The sequence below is a fragment of the Juglans regia genome, chromosome 16 (assembly GCF_001411555.2).
Source record: "Juglans regia cultivar Chandler chromosome 16, Walnut 2.0, whole genome shotgun sequence".
In the NCBI taxonomy this organism is placed as follows: domain Eukaryota; kingdom Viridiplantae; phylum Streptophyta; class Magnoliopsida; order Fagales; family Juglandaceae; genus Juglans; species Juglans regia.
In genome coordinates this window covers 6,384,561-6,399,747 of record NC_049916.1, presented here as the reverse complement: position 1 = coordinate 6,399,747, position 15,187 = coordinate 6,384,561, and the positions used below count along the sequence as shown (strand labels likewise).

At 34.6% G+C, this 15,187-nt stretch overlaps 1 protein-coding gene across 1 annotated transcript; it reads left to right on the top strand.

Annotated features, from left to right (window-relative positions):
• The first annotated feature begins 6,819 nt into the window (after window positions 1–6,819).
• LOC109007453 (phospholipase A2-alpha-like) lies at window positions 6,820–8,310 on the top strand. The gene is made up of 4 exons (XM_018987126.2): window positions 6,820–6,954; window positions 7,296–7,344; window positions 7,495–7,620; window positions 8,056–8,310. The coding sequence occupies exons 1-4, from the start codon at window positions 6,820–6,822 to the stop codon at window positions 8,238–8,240; spliced, it is 495 nt and encodes a 164-aa protein (XP_018842671.1). The 3' UTR covers window positions 8,241–8,310.
• Window positions 8,311–15,187: the final 6,877 nt, after the last annotated feature.

Genomic DNA, 15,187 nt, shown 5'->3' with positions numbered 1-15,187 from the left:
TGGAGGAAGACCTTCTTTATGGATTAGCTTTCAGAAAATTTATTAGAATCAAAGTTGAGCTAGATATTACAAAACCACTCGAACAAGGGTTCGTGATGCCAAGGCTCGGCAACCACGAAATATGGATGGCTATCAAATATGAAAATTTATCAGACTTTTACCATGCATGTGGAAGATTTGGTTATTTCCAAATTTTATGTAGTTTTCTAAGCTCACCCCAACAAGGCTAAAGTATGGCCCATTGATCAGAGCAGAATTCAATAGTAGTCTTGATAACATTCAGGCGTTTCATCAAACAGATAGTGGGCAGTATGAAGAAACCGAGGATATAGAAAATCTTACTCCTTTGGTCTCACCCTTTGGCAGTTACAACAAAGGAAAACAAATAAGCGATGCGAGTAAACATGAAGAAATTGCTGTGAGAGGCCAGAATAGTCTTACCAGTGGTCATTTTGAGAAAACCTCTGCCAACAAACCAGAATTTCTTCCATCTCCTTCGAGCTCCCAGAAGCCAGGCAAAAATTCCATGAGAACAACAACAGCAACATAGTACAGCTACAGTGATCCAAGCTCATTAATTCTTTCACCAAGAAGAGTTAATATCTTCACTGTTGAGCCAACCATTGAATCCAACAACCTCACTTCAAATCGCAGCCAAATATCCCTTTTGTCTTCTAGTTCAGAGGCGTAGGTGGTAGAAGATTTTAACCCATGGGTGCAAGGTCCTCAAAGCTTCATCTCAGCCATCGAGTCAACGAGAAATCACCCACCATGGCAATCTCGATGGAAACAAATATACTCGGCAATGCAACGCTATAAACCTCAGAAGGAAAAATATGGGCTTGGGCTTCATCAGACCGGCCATATTATTGAACCCATGACTAATTCTGAATCCCAACGGGAGACAATGTCATTGTTTATGGACCCCCAAGACATCTACCCTAAAAGGCCTCAGCATCTCCTATTTGGTAATAAGGCCGACTATCTCAATAAATCTTCATCAGATTTCAGCTTGTTAATGGCCTAGGTGTATAGCTCCTCAGCTTCATGTGATCCACTCGACTCCTCCATGTTTTTTACTTCGAGTCTAGCTCCTACAAATGTTACAAAATTGCCTCAACATCATATGAATATTCAACTAATTGAAGATTTAAGTCCTCAACGTGAAATCAGTCCCATGTAAAGTGAAATCCGTCCCAGAGAGAACCAAGCTACACACATTACACAAGTCCATCAAACAACTCAAGCAATCCTCCCCTCCAGAAGGCAACAGAATGTTGAGCATACTAAAGCTCCAAAAGATAAATCCCAACGCCTAATCAAAGTGGAGAAAAATGATCCAAATGAGAGTAGTGCTCTAGAGCTACAAACATATGAAGCTTCAATGGCTCTAACCCTCCTGGAAATGCATTCAAGCTCTTTAGGCAAGGAAAAAAAACTAAAAGGGAAAGCAAAATACAATCCCTACAGCAGACAACCATCACACTTCGAAGGCAAATCCAAATCAGCTAGCAATGCAAAGCTTAAAAATGCATCCACAAGTCAAGTGTAGGCAATGACATGGAATTTCAGGGAGTTAGCTTGTCCCAAAGCAATTAGAAGCTTAAGGGCTAATATTAGGAAATATAACCCGGATGTAGTTTTTTTGTCGAAAACCTTGATGACAGATGATCGCACCATATCTATTGTAAATAGTATAAGTTTCCATCATTTTTTTCACTTTCTAGCTGTTTGTAAAAAGTGGGCCTATTACTTTTGTGGAGACACGGTGTAGAAATAGAACCTGTACATATAAATATTAATGCATTCTCAGTTTTAGTCTACTCTGATCCTATACATCAACCATGGTTGCTTATTTATGTATATGCACCGGCCCAATGGAACAACAAAACTAACTTCTGGAGCCACTTAGATTCATTATATCAAGTTTTTTCGAGAGCTTGGGTTTGTATGGGAGAGTTCAACGACCTCATTGATCAATCTGAAAAATATGGAGGGAAGCCTATCTCTTATACTCCAAATAAGGGTCTCAAAGTCCTTATGGATAGAAATGGTCTGATAGGCATTGGTTATATGGACCCAAAGTTCATATGGACCAACAACAGACAGGGTCAAGCCCTCATAAGAGAAAGATTAGACCGAGCTATAGCAAACCAAGAGTGGAGACTACTTTTTCAAATGCTACATTACAACACCTAGCATCATCAACATCAGATCATTATCCAATCTTGTTATATACCACGGCTAATATTCGTTAAACCCCATCTTTCAAGTTTGAAGAATTCTGGACCCGTGAGTTCTTAAGCCATTAAATAATAAGTGAAGCATGGAGTAAACATTATCTGGGCAATCCATCCTACATTCTTAGCAAGAAAATCAAGTCAACTAAAGAAGCACTCAAAGTCTGGAACAAAAGTCATTTTGGGCAAATCAACCACAATATTCTTCAGATTGAAAGTGAGATACTTGAGGTACAAGGCAATCTTATGACTCATTTCAATCAAGAAAAAAGAAAGATTTTTGCAACATAGACTTCACAAGCAAAGAGAATATGAAGAAATATTATGGAGACAAAAATCCAGACTCATCTGGCTTACCTCAACGGATCTCAACACCAAAATTTACCACTTGACAACAATCATTTGGAGAATGAGTTTCTATCATCGAGGACATTCATCACATATCCCAAGATTATCAAGACTGGAAATTTACCAAAATATATCGATCTCAAAATCGATGTGCGCACTCAGTGGCGCAATAGGCAACTACCAATTATGTTTTTGGAAGTCTACCCTTAGATAAAATTTCTAGTTGCTTTTTGTATACTAATAGTGGAAAACATCCACCTTTGTATCTTTAAATTTTATTTTATAATATGCTTGATTAATAATAATAAAAAAAAGAGTAGTTTTCTTTCTTAACAAACCTAACCTAGACTGGCTTGGAAGTCTAGAAAGGAGAGATCGGCGTAGTTTTGTTTTGTTAGAGATCGGCGTAGTATGTTCTTTCAGGATTTGAAGGTTTGTCTAGCTTTGAAAAATTATAATAATATTTGTTTTCGGAGGGCAAGATTAGTTTTTATTATATCCATCTTATAAAATATCAATAAAAAATCAACCCTAAAAGATTTGACATCTGAGCACCCTTATTAGAATAGTCAAAAGTAAACTCACATTTTAGCAAATAGCACATGAGTTTGCCTTTGCCTATTCCATTTAAATTCAATTTCCACATTAGATTATCTATTTATTCTTTCTATAATAATATAATATTATTAACTTAATGTTTTTAATAATTTTTTTATTTAATGTTTTTTTTTAATTATCACATTTTACAGTCTATTGATTATATGTTAATTAATAATCATAATTAAACTTGCCCGGAAAGGAAAAACAGTTAGGAAATGAAAAGGAAACTTGCCTGGAAACGAAAAATATAGAGATGTTGTGGGGAAACCGAGAGAACAACCATCGAGAAATCAAGGGTAAAACAAGAAACCGCCTCAAAAAAGACTGAAGAGAGAGAGTGTTCTGGAGGAATAAAATATTTAAAAAAAAGGCTTTGATCGAGCTACAGTTCTTAGTAGGGCTGTGCAGATGACCCGAAAACCCGTTAGACCCGTTCAAAATGGCCCGACCCGACCCGACCCGACCCGACATTTATCGATTCATTATCTAATCGGTTTCCAGTTCGCCTTGTTACAGGTTGGTGTCAAACCGTCCGACTATAAATTAGAAACTTCTCAAACCCTAGCTAGCCGCCCAACTCCCAAGTCCCATGAGCTTTTCACATCTTTCTCATCTTTCTCCCTCAATACCCAAATCCAAATATTCAACAATTCTGCACGTACGACAGCAACCACAACCACCCATAAATGCTAAATCATAATCTCAAAAGTCAAGCTTTCTATTTCTTCTATGAGATACAATGGATGAGATACAAATCGAGCCTTTTATTTCTTCTTCTTTGAGAGGTTACTTGGCAAGGGTTTCTCCAAGAATGCGGTAACTTGGGTCTCTAGACAAATCATATTCTGGGTCAGATCATACACTTTCATAGTAGACTTCCTCTTCTTCAGACTGGTAAGTGTCTGATTGCTTAGAGAAAGCCATCGTTTGTTTCTTAGCCTATTTTGCTCAGAGATTTTTTTTTTTCTATTTTATTTGTCTCCTGTTGGTAGTGTAAGAAGAGACAGCTGAAATGCTGCTATCCGAGATTCCGAATGACTCACCACAACGAAGCCATCGACGATTCGACGACTGCATCGAGTTTTTGCATACGGCTTCCTTCTGCAAACGACTACATCCGAATGACTCTTTGCAAAGTTTCGCTCTTTTCATTTTTTGTTTTTTTGGGTTTTCTCTTGAGATTGAGAAGAATCTGAGAGAAATTATATTATCATTTGTCCTCAGATCTGAGATAAATGGATGTGCAGAAATTTAGGTTTTTTTTTTGGTAAAGGTCGGGTCATATGGGTTCGATTTGAGTCTATTTTCTTCGGGTCGGTTCGGTTCGGTTTGACGCCAAAAACAAGCATGCTCGGGTTGGGTACAAACCCAGTTGTACGAGCTCGGGTTGCAGCCCTAGTTCTCAGCCAAATATTTATCCTATTCCACTAACTTGCCTAATCCAATGTGATATATTTTTAGAGTAATTTTACATACAATCGTGAAATGCGTAAATACCGTATAATCGTTTTGAAAAATAATAGGGTTCACTATTAAAAAATTAATTAATTTTTTTCATGTGGATCTTATGTTTTATTCATTTTTTTTAAAGAGATTACGAGATAGTTGCACAATTTACGGTTACAAATACTTTTTCTCATATTTTTATAGTCAATTTACTTGCATTTGCCTATTTCGTTAAGAATGTTCTTAGGGGCCAAGCTAATGCATGAGCTGCCTGTTCCCATATAAAAATAAAACATATTAGGTTAATTACAAAGAAATCTAATAAAAGTAAATTTTGCAAACTGATTCAGCTTTAATAGATAAAAAAATCTATTCATCATCTATTTTTTCATCATCCCATGATATGGTATTAGATGATAGGTTCACAAGTAAGATAGAATAAATATTCTCCAATGATCTAATAGCACATCATGAGATGATGAGAATTAGGAAGATGAGTAGCATTACTCATATATATATATATATATATATATATATTGAAAATTCAAAATCCTAAATCTAGACCTTGAAATCGCAACAAATTTAGTTGTATCTAAAGACATAGTACTATAAAAAGAGTTTTTTGACAAGCATTTTTTCGTTTTTTCTTGCTCTGTCTAGCGAAATCTTTGTGTCAAAGTTGTGTAGATTCTGATATTAGCTATCAAGAATATATATAATATAGACTTTAAATTGTTTCACAATATATCAATATCATCTTCTTCAAGTATTGATCATAATTTTCTTTTTCCAAAAAGAAAAGAGAAAAATTGGTTTGTAGCCATATATAGATCAGTACTAAATTAAAGATACATCGATATACATTGAATAGTTGAAGAGCAAATGTCTCAGTGATTTGCATTTTGAGGACTACTTTTTAATTATTGTCAGTATGAATAATTTCTAGAACTAAATATTTTGATGATCAGTCACAAAAAGATTCTATAAAAAAATCTATAAAATGATATAGTTTGACATAATACGTTAAATTATAAAATTATTTTTATTATAAAATAGATTTAACATATCTCATACGAATGCATGTCAGTTTATGAATTTAAATTTATAAAATGTCAATATTTTGTAGCAATTATTTTATATTTCATGTTCATACAAATCAAAGTAATTTCTTGATCAGGAAAAGATCAATATATATACCGAGAAAAATTCTTTTCATTAGCTACTATTTATTATCTCATACGTCACATCTTATGAAAAATATCTTCATATTTTATAAGAAAAAAAATTATAAATATAGTACGTGAGAATGAAAAGGTGATGTATTACTTTCCAGCATTGGTATTAGATTAGTCAAATATTTTTTCATTTTTAAATTTAGCAAATATCATCCATATTTGATCCACATTGAATTAACTAAATTGTTTTCATCCAAAATATAAGATACAGTAAATTCGTTCTTATTTTCAAATATGAAAATAACTATAACAAGTTTAAAAGTATTTTTTGAGATTTTTATTCATATGAAATTTTACCATCTATATACATATGAGATTATTATATTATAAGTTTTTAGATTGAGAAAACGAAAATGAATATGATTGTTGGAAATTATTGAATATTATGAAAATAAAATATAAATTAATTAAAAAAATAATATTTTATTATTATAGAGAGTTTGATAATTAATCTAATGTAGACTTTAAATTTTAAATAATTAAATAAAAATAAAAAAATTATTTATTAGTCAAAATTTAAATAATAAAATGGTCAATGCAATATTAATGCTATTACACCGGTAAGAAAACTGTACATTGAAGGTGGATCAAACAGTACTACGTGGTGATATTTGGTGTCAGAAAATCTAATTTGGGAACAATAGCTGTCAATAGACAGATCATCCACACCAGTTTTGTCTTTAATGTGACGTGTTAGGGGTTAAAAAAAGGCTGGAACTCGGATATCCTTTCTCCTTAAAAACCTTTGACCCACCAAGGCAATGGAGGCATTGAATATCCACCTCGATTGATCTCCTTTACTCTTTCTTTCTTTCTGGTAATTTAGTTTCTTTGGGATATTCTGCCGCCACTGCAAGACATCCAAAACTCCAGCAGCTAGCAGCTTGTTTAATTGGATCTTCTATATTATAGCATTTAAGCATTAGGTTTCAATTTTTTGTCAGTAATTAATGGCTCCTGCAGACAAATCATTGAAGTTTGTTCTTCTAGTCTCATGCTCCCTTATCGTCCTCAACCTTTTCTGTATCGATCCCGTCCATGCCCTAGACCTCGGTCTTAAACTTAAAGGACCTGCTAAAGCTCTGGTAATTTGTTAATCTTCTTTCTCCTCATTATAGATATATATAATCTTTTGCAGTAGCACTCCATCTTACGTACCAATGATCTTTTTCTAATTTCTGTTTTTTTCATTGCCTTGATTACATGTAAAAACATTTCGAGAAGGGATTTTATGAAAATAAACTCATCAACTGATGTTATTTGATGTAGTACAATTATTTTTATTATAAAATATATCTAACGTAAAATATGAAACTACGTCAGTTTTATAGATTTTTTTACGTGAAATCTCTTTATATCTTTAGTAACACTTCTCATCGAAGAATTGCCATCTTTTGTAATTATTTGGACGTTATTGGTTTTGTAGGCTAAACACTTCAAGTGCAGTAGAAAATGCGAGTCAGAATTCTGTAAAGGTTAGAATATATACCAGTCTTTAATTTGGGGGCGTTAAGGATAATTCATTGATAATTTATTCATTAATATTTTGATCTTTTGAGGGTTTAACAAATGCTTTATTTAATTCTTTCTGCTATTGTCTTGTGATAAATATATATAATTAATAGTTCCTCCACTCCTGAGATATGGCAAGTACTGTGGGCTATTATACGGTGGATGCCCTGGGGAGAAGCCTTGCGATGCCCTCGACGCTTGCTGCATGGATCATGATGCTTGTGTGGGAGCTAAAAACCGTATGTTCATGAGTACTCGTCCACGATTTCTAAACTTATGCTCCTTTTTTTTCACAACTTTTACCATTGCTGCATGCATGCACTTGATAAAATTATAAAGAAAAAAGATCTAGCTAGTTATTTTCATGTTGTCAATATATATTTATATTTATATATATATATATATATATATATATATATATCATATAGCTAGGATGTCCATTAAAGAAAGGGCCGGAGTATTAGGATGACCATTCCTTAGTACAGATCATGATCAGTAGTCTGACAGATCGATCATGGAGACCAGACATATATACCATGTTTATATAAGTACTGTTTGAACTCAAAATGCATGTCGTGAAGTTGATATCAAGGAATATTGATTTGAAGTTTGAACTGATGATGATCATCATAAATAATAAATTAATTTGATGGTACTGTTTTTATTTTGCTCAGATGGTTATGGCTATCTAAACAGAGAGTGCAGCCGAGACTTACTGAAATGTATGGCAAAGGTAAAAAAGTCAGGAGCTGAGACGTTTCAGGGGAGCAAATGCCAAGCTGGTGAGGTGATCGATGTTATTACTGATGTCATTAAAGTTGCTTTACGTGCTGGAAAATTTGTTCCCCCATCAAAATAGTATTAGCTAGGCTGAATTTTCCTTGCTCGATCGGTCTGCGCGCATGGAGATCTAGAGGGAACAAGTTTAATCTCTCTCTCTCTCTCTAAAAGGGCATTTCAGTACTGTGGGCAACAGTTTTTTGTTCTCTTCGAGTTTTCGTTTCATGGGTAAATGAAGGCTTTGAAAAGTAAGCTAGTCATGGTAATTAGAGTGCGTATTGCAATTGGATTGAATCAACCAATTATATATCAACTTTGAGCGAGCAATGATACTTTACATTCCTAAATTTTATAATATTTAATCATAATTGATGAGCAGACATATTTCCCAACTATTTTTTTCTTCAACCTAATTATCCAACAAATACACTCCAACTAAAGGAAGAAAAAAAAAAGTAAAAGGGAACTGAACAGTAAAATTGTAAAACTGTAGAACTTGGAGAATATTTTTAGACTAAAAAATTAATTTGGAAATGAACAGTAGAACTCCAAATATGGAGAATAGTTTGATTTTAGTGTAACTCAAAAGTGGAGCATTAGACTTTTTACTATTTTACACTACAACAAATACTAATTTTTTCCAAGAGTGACAGTCGTAGGAAAAAAGCATATCTTTAGTGGGAAAAAAATTTTTTCCACCAATTTTTTCCGTGGGAGACCTCGTGGCATATAATAGGTGGAGAAAGAATTTTTTTTCACCAAACCACAAGTTCATGGGAAAAGTTTTTTTTTTTCCCACGACATTTGTGGCGGTTAAAACTTTTTTTCTTCGTAGTAAATAAGATCTCATCTGGTATAATGTGGTGAGAAATAACATCATTCTCCATGGAAAGAGGTTGTGGCAAAAAGTGTTTACCCATGGAAAAAGTGATCTTTGGTATTTCCGATAAAATACTTTCCTGAAAAATATATATTTTCCACAAAGTATTTCGTCGAAAATACTTATTTATGAAGAATTTTTATCATGGGAAATAATTACTTCTGGCCAAAAAAGCATTTGCCACGAGCTCTATTCGCGGCAAATGCTAAGAGATTTCAAAAAAAAAAAATTGTCAGATAAAAAAATGAGACTGAGCCAAAAATAATCATAACAAATAGTCTAATATAAGCTATAATTATTATATCCGAACCAATGACAGATTATAACTAATCCAAACAACTACATTTAATTAAAATTTATTTATAATTAAACTAACTTTAATTTAATTAATCAATAAAAAAATGCACAAGTTTCCTAAACTAAGCCCCATCACACAACCCATTGTTCATACAAACATAGCACACTCAACATAATCAAATCTGTTCAATTCTTGGATTTCAAGTTCCTCATGTAAATTCAAATCCATAAACCATTGCAATTAAGTAAAATCTAACATATTTGCCGCCCATACACATACTTAATTTATCAATTATAAAACTTACTAACATATTTGCTACCCGTCTACATCAATCCAACACAATTACAAATTTCAAAATTTTAATAAGCTTCATTCATGGCTCCACACAATTCTCAACCTTCACATCATTTTTCTTGGTTTATTGAAACCAACACATTTAATGTATAAATTTGTTCATATTATTTATACACCATCCCCAAGCACAATCATAGAGATTTATAAGCTTCATTCATGGCTCAAATCAATTCCAACCCAATATAACACAACTTGCCTTTGTCCAAGCATTCAAATACAAGATCATTTAATCAAGTGTGCTTATTAATCTAAGAGATAGGGAAATAAAAGTTATACCAAAACTCTAGGGGCTAAGAATGTCTTGGATCGTTGGTGGTGAAGCTACCCGTAGGCTTGACATAGGAAAAGTAGCTTCAAGAAAAAGAACTTTCTTATCATTGTGCCTTACACCCTAAATCGTAAGAAAGAAAATGTCCAGTAATGTTAAGATCTAATAAATTGAAACAATTAATCAAATTCAAAAGTATGTTGGAAGATTAATAGAATGACACAAAAATTTGTTATTGTGGCAGTTCATTAATTCTCAACAAGACAAAGGCAACAATAATTATTTATCACTCTAACAACACAAGTGAAGCCATTCCATTCCATCCACTCCATTGCAATCCAAATAGGCTGTCGCCCAATCAACAAACCAAAAACATATAACATGCTTGATGCCCCAAAGGACTTTTAATTCATTTCATCACTTGAGCCCAACCTAAATCCATCACACAATCCATTGTTCATGCATAATACACTCAACATATTCAAACCTGTCAAATTCTTGGACCTCATGGTCTTCAAATAAATTCCAATGTATAAACCATTGTACTTAAGTAAAATCTAACCAACTCTTCAACTATATCAATATAGACAAATAAATTAAATCTATTATCTATTTAAACTCAATATCCAACAAACCGAAATAATTACATAGCTTCACAAATCACAAATGGATAGAATCATCAACACATACTAAAGGTGAAAGAGTCATAATATCTTAAGATTTTCAAACAAATTGTAGGTAAGGAGAAGTGAGAACAATGGAAACATAAAGGTCTGCCATACCTCAACAAGAACCGTAATTGTGGCACCACAAGAATTTCTGAATTTCTCAATGTTTTGACCCGACATCCCAATTAAAGAATCTACTTGGGACCCAGCAATCAAAAGCCTTATTGTATTGGCAGCCATATGTCCTGTATCAACTTTTGTCTCTGTAATACTATCATCTTCCTATAGGAAGGAAAGTTTTTTATTTGGTTAGAGCCACCACAACATCACAAAAAAAAAAGTTGCATGACTTCTTTTTGGGGCGAAGTTTTTAAGTTTCTGCCCACATGTCATCCAGTTCTTATTGTGCCATCAGTAATTGTGGACATGGCTAGTAGCCTAGTACACACAATGACATCCTTTTCCAGAAAAAACAAGATGCTTCTCTACTTGAGACAAGATAGAGCCCAAACACTCCAACTCATTATTCCATGTGTAACACAAACCCAGGGGCTGCCAGAATGTCATAAATATCATTTGAAAAGGATATCTTGAAGAATAAGAAATGGTTGACAGTTGCCTACTTGAAGAGGATATCTTGTGGAACGGAAAGTCCTCAAACTTCAGTTTTAGACCTCCGCCATTAGGTTTTAGAAAGACAGTTCAATAATGCTACTATGAAAACCATTATAGATGAGTTGCATTCACATCAATGCTCCCAAATCTAAACCTGATTCTTGAGTGATTACATTCACCAAAGTGAATAATATCCTTTGGAGACCAAGTGGCTGGCCACCTTATTAATATCACACTATTTACGAGTCCAGATTTAGTATGTGATATAACTTTTGGTGTTAAAGATAATCTTCAGAATAAAAACATACTAAATTGCTTCCCAGAGACCACACACTAAATTGCTTCAGAATAAAACCAAGCTCATTAGCAACATACCAAATTCGAAACATAGGAAATCATATAGTAAAACAATTCCATCATCATTCGGTTAGGACCAAAATAGAACATTTATAATATTTTACAACATAGATAAGTAAACAAAACCCAAGACACAAGCTTTCCATCGCAAAAGAATTCGGTTGGCTTCAAAATAATACCCAAATCAAATAGAGTCAACTTAGGGTTTTTGCCTTATTCTTAGCTCATTCTCAAGATGTAAAATGGAGGATCAAATAATGCTATAGGCGTGTAGAGGAAAGAACACAAGTGATTGCACTGAAAAATCCCAAACCGAAACATTAATGGGTAACCTTCTTTGAAGAAATCGAAACCCATTCGAAACCATAATAGAAAGTGAATCAAAATGGTCTTACCTTCAAAGTTTTCCCATTGGAAAGATGAGAACAAGACTTTAAATCAAACTTGGAAAGAAACTAAAATGGGTAGAGGGATGAGAGCATCGCACGGCTTGGGAGGAAGAAAACCATTTGCTTAGTTGCTATAGTCACACGGCTTGGAGGAAGAGATATGCAGGAGCTGGGGTGGAGCGACGGTTGGTGAGTGGAGGAGCCGTAGGCGGCTGAGGGTGGCGATGGCCATGGCTGGAGACGGTGGAGGTGCACACATCTGCTAGGATCCGAGAGAGAGAGAGAGAGAGAGAGAGAGAGAGAGAGAGAGAGAGAGTGTGTGTGTGTGTGTGTGTGTGTGTGTCGGTGAGAGGGCGTGGGGGAAGGCCTCTGGTAGCTTGATAGCAAGGGGAGCCTTCCGAGGTGGGGTAGTGGGGAGGAGAGCCTCGACAGTCGCACTAAGTCGCAGGGAGAGAGACAAAGAGCGATACGAGAGTATCACAGGGTTGCTTATTTATGTATATGCACCGGCCCAATGGAACAACAAAACTAACTTCTGGAGCCACTTAGATTCATTATATCAAGTTTTTTCGAAGGCTTGGGTTTGTATGGGAGAGTTCAACGACCTCATTGATCAATCTGAAAAATATGGAGGGAGGCGTATCTCTTATACTCCAAATAAGGGTCTCAAAGTTCTTATGGATAGAAATGGCCTGATAGGCATTGGTTATATGGACCCAAAGTTCACATGGACCAACAACAGACAGGGTCAAGCCCTCATAAGAGAAAGATTAGACCGAGCTATAGCAAACCAAGAGTGGAGACAACTTTTTTCATATGTTACATTACAACACCTAGCATCATCAACATCAGATTATCATCCAATCTTGTTATATACCACGGCTAATATTCGTTAAACCCCATCTTTCAAGTTTGAAGAATTCTGGACCCTTGAGCCCTTAAGCCATTAAATAATAAGTGAAGCATGGAGTAAACATCATCTGGGCAATCCATCCTACATTCTTACCAAGAAAATCAAGTCAACCAAAGAAGCACTCAAAGTCTGGAACAAAAATCATTTTGGGCAAATCAACCACAATATTCTTCAGATTGAAAGTGAGATACTTGAGGTACAAGGCAATCTTATGACTCATTCCAATCAAGAAAAAAGAAAGATTTTTGCAACATAGACTTCACAAGCAAAGAGAATATGAAGAAATATTATTGAGACAAAAATCCAGACTCATCTGGCTTACCTCAACGGATCTCAACACCAAAATTTACCACTTGACAACAATCATCCGGAGAATGAGTCTCTATCATCGAGGACATTCATCACATATCCCAATATTATCAAGATTGAAAATTTACTAAAATATATCGATCTCAAAATCGATGTGCGCACTCAGTGGCGCAATAGGTAGCTATCAATTATGTTTTTGGAAGCCTACCCTTAGATAAAATTCCTAGTTGCTTTTTGTATACTAATAGTGGAAAACAACCACCTGAAACTTTGTATCTTTAAATTTTATTTTATAATATGCTTGATTAATAATAATAAAAAATAGTTTTCTTTCTTAACAAACCTAACCTAGGCTGGCTTGGAAGTCTAGAAAGGAGAGATCGGCGTAGTTTTGTTTTGTTAGAGTTCGGCGTAGTATGTTCTTTCAGGATTTGAAGGTTTGTCTAGCTTCAAAAAATTATAATAATATTTGTTTTCGGAGGGCAAGATTAGTTTTTATTATATCCATCTTATAAAACATCTATAAAAAATCAACCCTAAAAGATTTGACATTTGAGCACTATCATTGGAATAGTCAAAGTAAACTCACCTTTTAGCTAATAGCACATGAGTTTGCCTTTGCCTATTCCATTTAAATTCAACATCCACATTAGATTATCTATTTATTCTTTCAATAACAATAAAATATTATTAACTTAATGTTTTTAATAATTTTTTATTTAATGTTTTTTTTAATTATCACATTTTACAGTCTATTGATTATATGTTAATTAATATTAATCTTAATTAAACTTGCTCGGAAAGGAAAAATAGTTAGGAAATGAAAAGGAAACTTGCCTGGAAATGAAAAACAGAGAGATGTTATGGGGAAACCGAGAGAACGGCCATCGAGAAATCAAGTGTAAAACAAGAAACCGCCTAAAAAAAGACTGAAGAGAAAGAGTGTTCTAGAGAAATAAAATATTAAAAAAAAAGGCTTTGATCGAGCTACAGTTCTCAGTAGGGCTGTGCAAATGACTCGAAAACCTATTAGACCCGTTCAAAATGACCCGACCTGACCCGACATTTATCAGTTCATTATCTAATCGGTTTCCAGTTCGCCTTGTTACGGGTTGGTGTCAAACCGTCTGACTATAAATTAGAAACTTCTCAAACTCTAACTTGCCGCCCAACTCCCAAGTCCCATGAGCTTTTCACATCTTTCTCATCTTTCTCCCTCAATACCCAATTCCAAATATTCAACAATTCTGCACGTACGACAGCAACCACAACCACCCATAAATGCTAAATCATAATCTCAAAAGTCGAGCCTTCTATTTCTTCTATGAGATACAATGGATGAGATACAAATCGAGCCTTTTATTTCTTCTTCTCTGAGAGGTTACTTGGCAAGGGTTTCTCTAAGAATGCCGTAACTTGGGTCTCTAGACAGATCATATTCTGGGTTAGATCGTTCACTTTCATAGTAGACTTCCTCTTCTTCAGACTGGTAAACGTCAGATTGCTTAGAGAAAGCCATCGTTTGTTTCTCAGCCTATTTTGCTCAGAGAATTTTTTTTTCTATTTTATTTGTCTCCTGTTGGTAGTGTAAGAAGAGATGGCTGAAATGCTGCTATCCGAGATTCCAAATGACTCACCACAACAAAGTCATCGTCGATTCGACGACTGGATCGAGCTTTTGCAGACGGCTTCCTTCTGCAAACAACTGCATCTGAATGACTTTTCGCAAAGTTTAGCTCTTTTCATCTTTTCATTTATTGTTTTCTGGGGTTTTTTCTTGAGATTGAGAAGAATCTGAGAGAAATTATATTATCATTTGTCCTCAAATCTGAGATAAATGGATGTGCCGAAAGTTGGGTTTTTTTTTTTTTGGTAAAGGTCGGGTCATATGGGTTCGATCCGAGTCTATTTTCTTCGGGTCTGTTCGGTTCGGTTTGGCGCCAAAAACAAGCGCGCTCGGGTCTGGTACAAACCT

Excerpts from the sequence above, each read along its gene's own strand:
- LOC109007453 (XM_018987126.2), top strand. The coding sequence starts at position 6,820 with ATGGCTCCTGCAGACAAATCATTGAAGTTTGTTCTTCTAGTCTCATGC. Across the intron at positions 7,345-7,494 it reads CGAGTCAGAATTCTGTAAAG|TTCCTCCACTCCTGAGATAT; the intron begins GTTAGAATATAT and ends TATAATTAATAG. Across the intron at positions 7,621-8,055 it reads TTGTGTGGGAGCTAAAAACC|ATGGTTATGGCTATCTAAAC; the intron begins GTATGTTCATGA and ends TATTTTGCTCAG.